The 1,630-nt window shown below is 65.6% G+C and overlaps 1 protein-coding gene across 1 annotated transcript in view; it reads left to right on the top strand.

Moving 5' to 3' along the window:
• The window catches only part of EMIHUDRAFT_458481 (hypothetical protein), a gene marked incomplete at its 5' end in the record, with an annotated part of 3,512 nt that overhangs the window by 838 nt on the left and 1,044 nt on the right, over positions 1 to 1,630 (top strand). Inside the window, 3 exons of the mRNA XM_005773259.1 lie at positions 438 to 527; positions 1,004 to 1,098; positions 1,164 to 1,254. Of these exons, the coding sequence (XP_005773316.1) occupies positions 438 to 527; positions 1,004 to 1,098; positions 1,164 to 1,254 (276 nt within the window). The remainder of the gene's footprint in view (positions 1 to 437; positions 528 to 1,003; positions 1,099 to 1,163; positions 1,255 to 1,630) is intronic.

Below are 1,630 nucleotides of genomic sequence, written 5' to 3'. Positions count from 1 at the left end.
GGGGCAAAAACCGGGCATTTTAGGAAACTTTTTTGCGGGCAAGGGTGGGGGGGGGAACAACCGTTCGAATCTCCGGCAAAGAACAGCGGGTGCCTCCGCGGGGGGGGTCTCTTTGGGGGATATTAATACCCCCCCTGGACACCCTCAAAAAAGATTTTTCAGGCGGGCGAGAGGCGCGAGATCAAAGAAGTAGCAGACAAGAAGGAGGAGGGGAATACGCGCGCGCACGCGCACGGGCACCCACGAAGGCACGCACGCACGCACGCACGCAATTTTGTATACACACACACACACGCGGGCGCGCACGGGGCGGCCTCTGACGCCCCGTCTCTCAACCCCCCCTTATGCCCCCCAATCCACCCCCCAATCCACCCCCCCCCCCTCCCCCCTCCCCACCCTCACCCCGCCTGCTCGCCCCGCGCCCGTTTGGCCCTCAGGTCGACGGTGCTGCCGCCTACAAGCAGCTCGGCGACAAGGTCAAGCGCGAGGGGCCCGTCGTCCTCTACCAGGGCGCCCTCGCCAACGCGGTGCACACACACACACACTCACACACACACACGCACAGAGATACTCTCTCTCTCTCTCTCTCTCTCTCTCTCTCTCTCTCTCTCTCTCTCTCTCTCTCTCTCTCTCTCTCTCTCTCTCTCTCTCTCTCTCTCTCTCTCTCTCTCTCTCTCTCTCTCTCTCTCTCTCTCTCTCTCTCTCACTTCAGCATAGCGAACCAATCCTCGCTAACCCAACGCCGCCAAAGGGGGCCCTGAGTTAGCAATTGTCCTCAAGTCTGGACCCTTCCTCTCTTGGCGTCAGTGCGCCAATCCAATCGCCGGGATCACTTCGTTCACTTGCCCATGGGGTGAGGCTGTTGGCACGGGTGCGTGGGAGACAAGTCGCGCGGCGTGAGATCTCAATGTCTCGGAGGCTAGGACCGGAGACGGCGGCAGCGGGAGAGGGAGGGAGGCGTGAGTGGCCGGCGATGAGGGTGATCTCCCCGATCTCGCGAAAGGTGGCCTCCTTCGTCGGCTCGTACCCCTGGTTCTTCGCCTTCAACCTGGCGATGCGCTGGCTGCCCGCCGCGCCGGTCGGCGACCTGCTCTTCAAGCTCGTCCGCTCGGAGGAAAGAAACACGGCGCGGCAGGCCGCCACGCGTGTTCTCTTTCTTGTAGGCTGGTCCGCTCGGCGGTCGCCGGCGTCATCGCCTCCTTCGTGTCGGACGTCTTCTCCAACTTCATCCGCGTGCTCAAGACGACGCGCCAGGTCCGCAGCGGGAGAGTGGGGCCCACCTCCCGGCGCACTCACCTGACACACACCACCAACATGCGGGCGGCGGCGAGTCTGCGCCGCGGCGCTGGCGAGAGGCCCCGCCATCACGCCTCCCTCCACCCGCCTCCCCGCCTCCCTCCCACCTCCCTCCTCACCCACGCGCACCGGGCCTTGCACTTCAAATATGCCGTGCTAGCTCCTGCCCGTGTCCGGGGGCGTGGAGATGCGAGGGACCAGCCTGGCCCTGGCCCCACCACGCTGTGTGCGTGGAGGCGTTGACCCGTCCCCTCCACCCCCCTCCCCGCCTCCGCCTCCGCCCTCGCCCCCGCCTCCCTCGCCCGCTCCCCCCTTGCCCCCCCCCCCCCCCCCT

Source organism: Emiliania huxleyi, assembly GCF_000372725.1.
Source record: "Emiliania huxleyi CCMP1516 unplaced genomic scaffold EMIHUscaffold_340, whole genome shotgun sequence".
Classification (NCBI taxonomy): Eukaryota; Haptophyta; order Isochrysidales; family Noelaerhabdaceae; genus Emiliania; species Emiliania huxleyi.
This window is presented reverse-complemented; position numbering and strand designations above follow the sequence as displayed.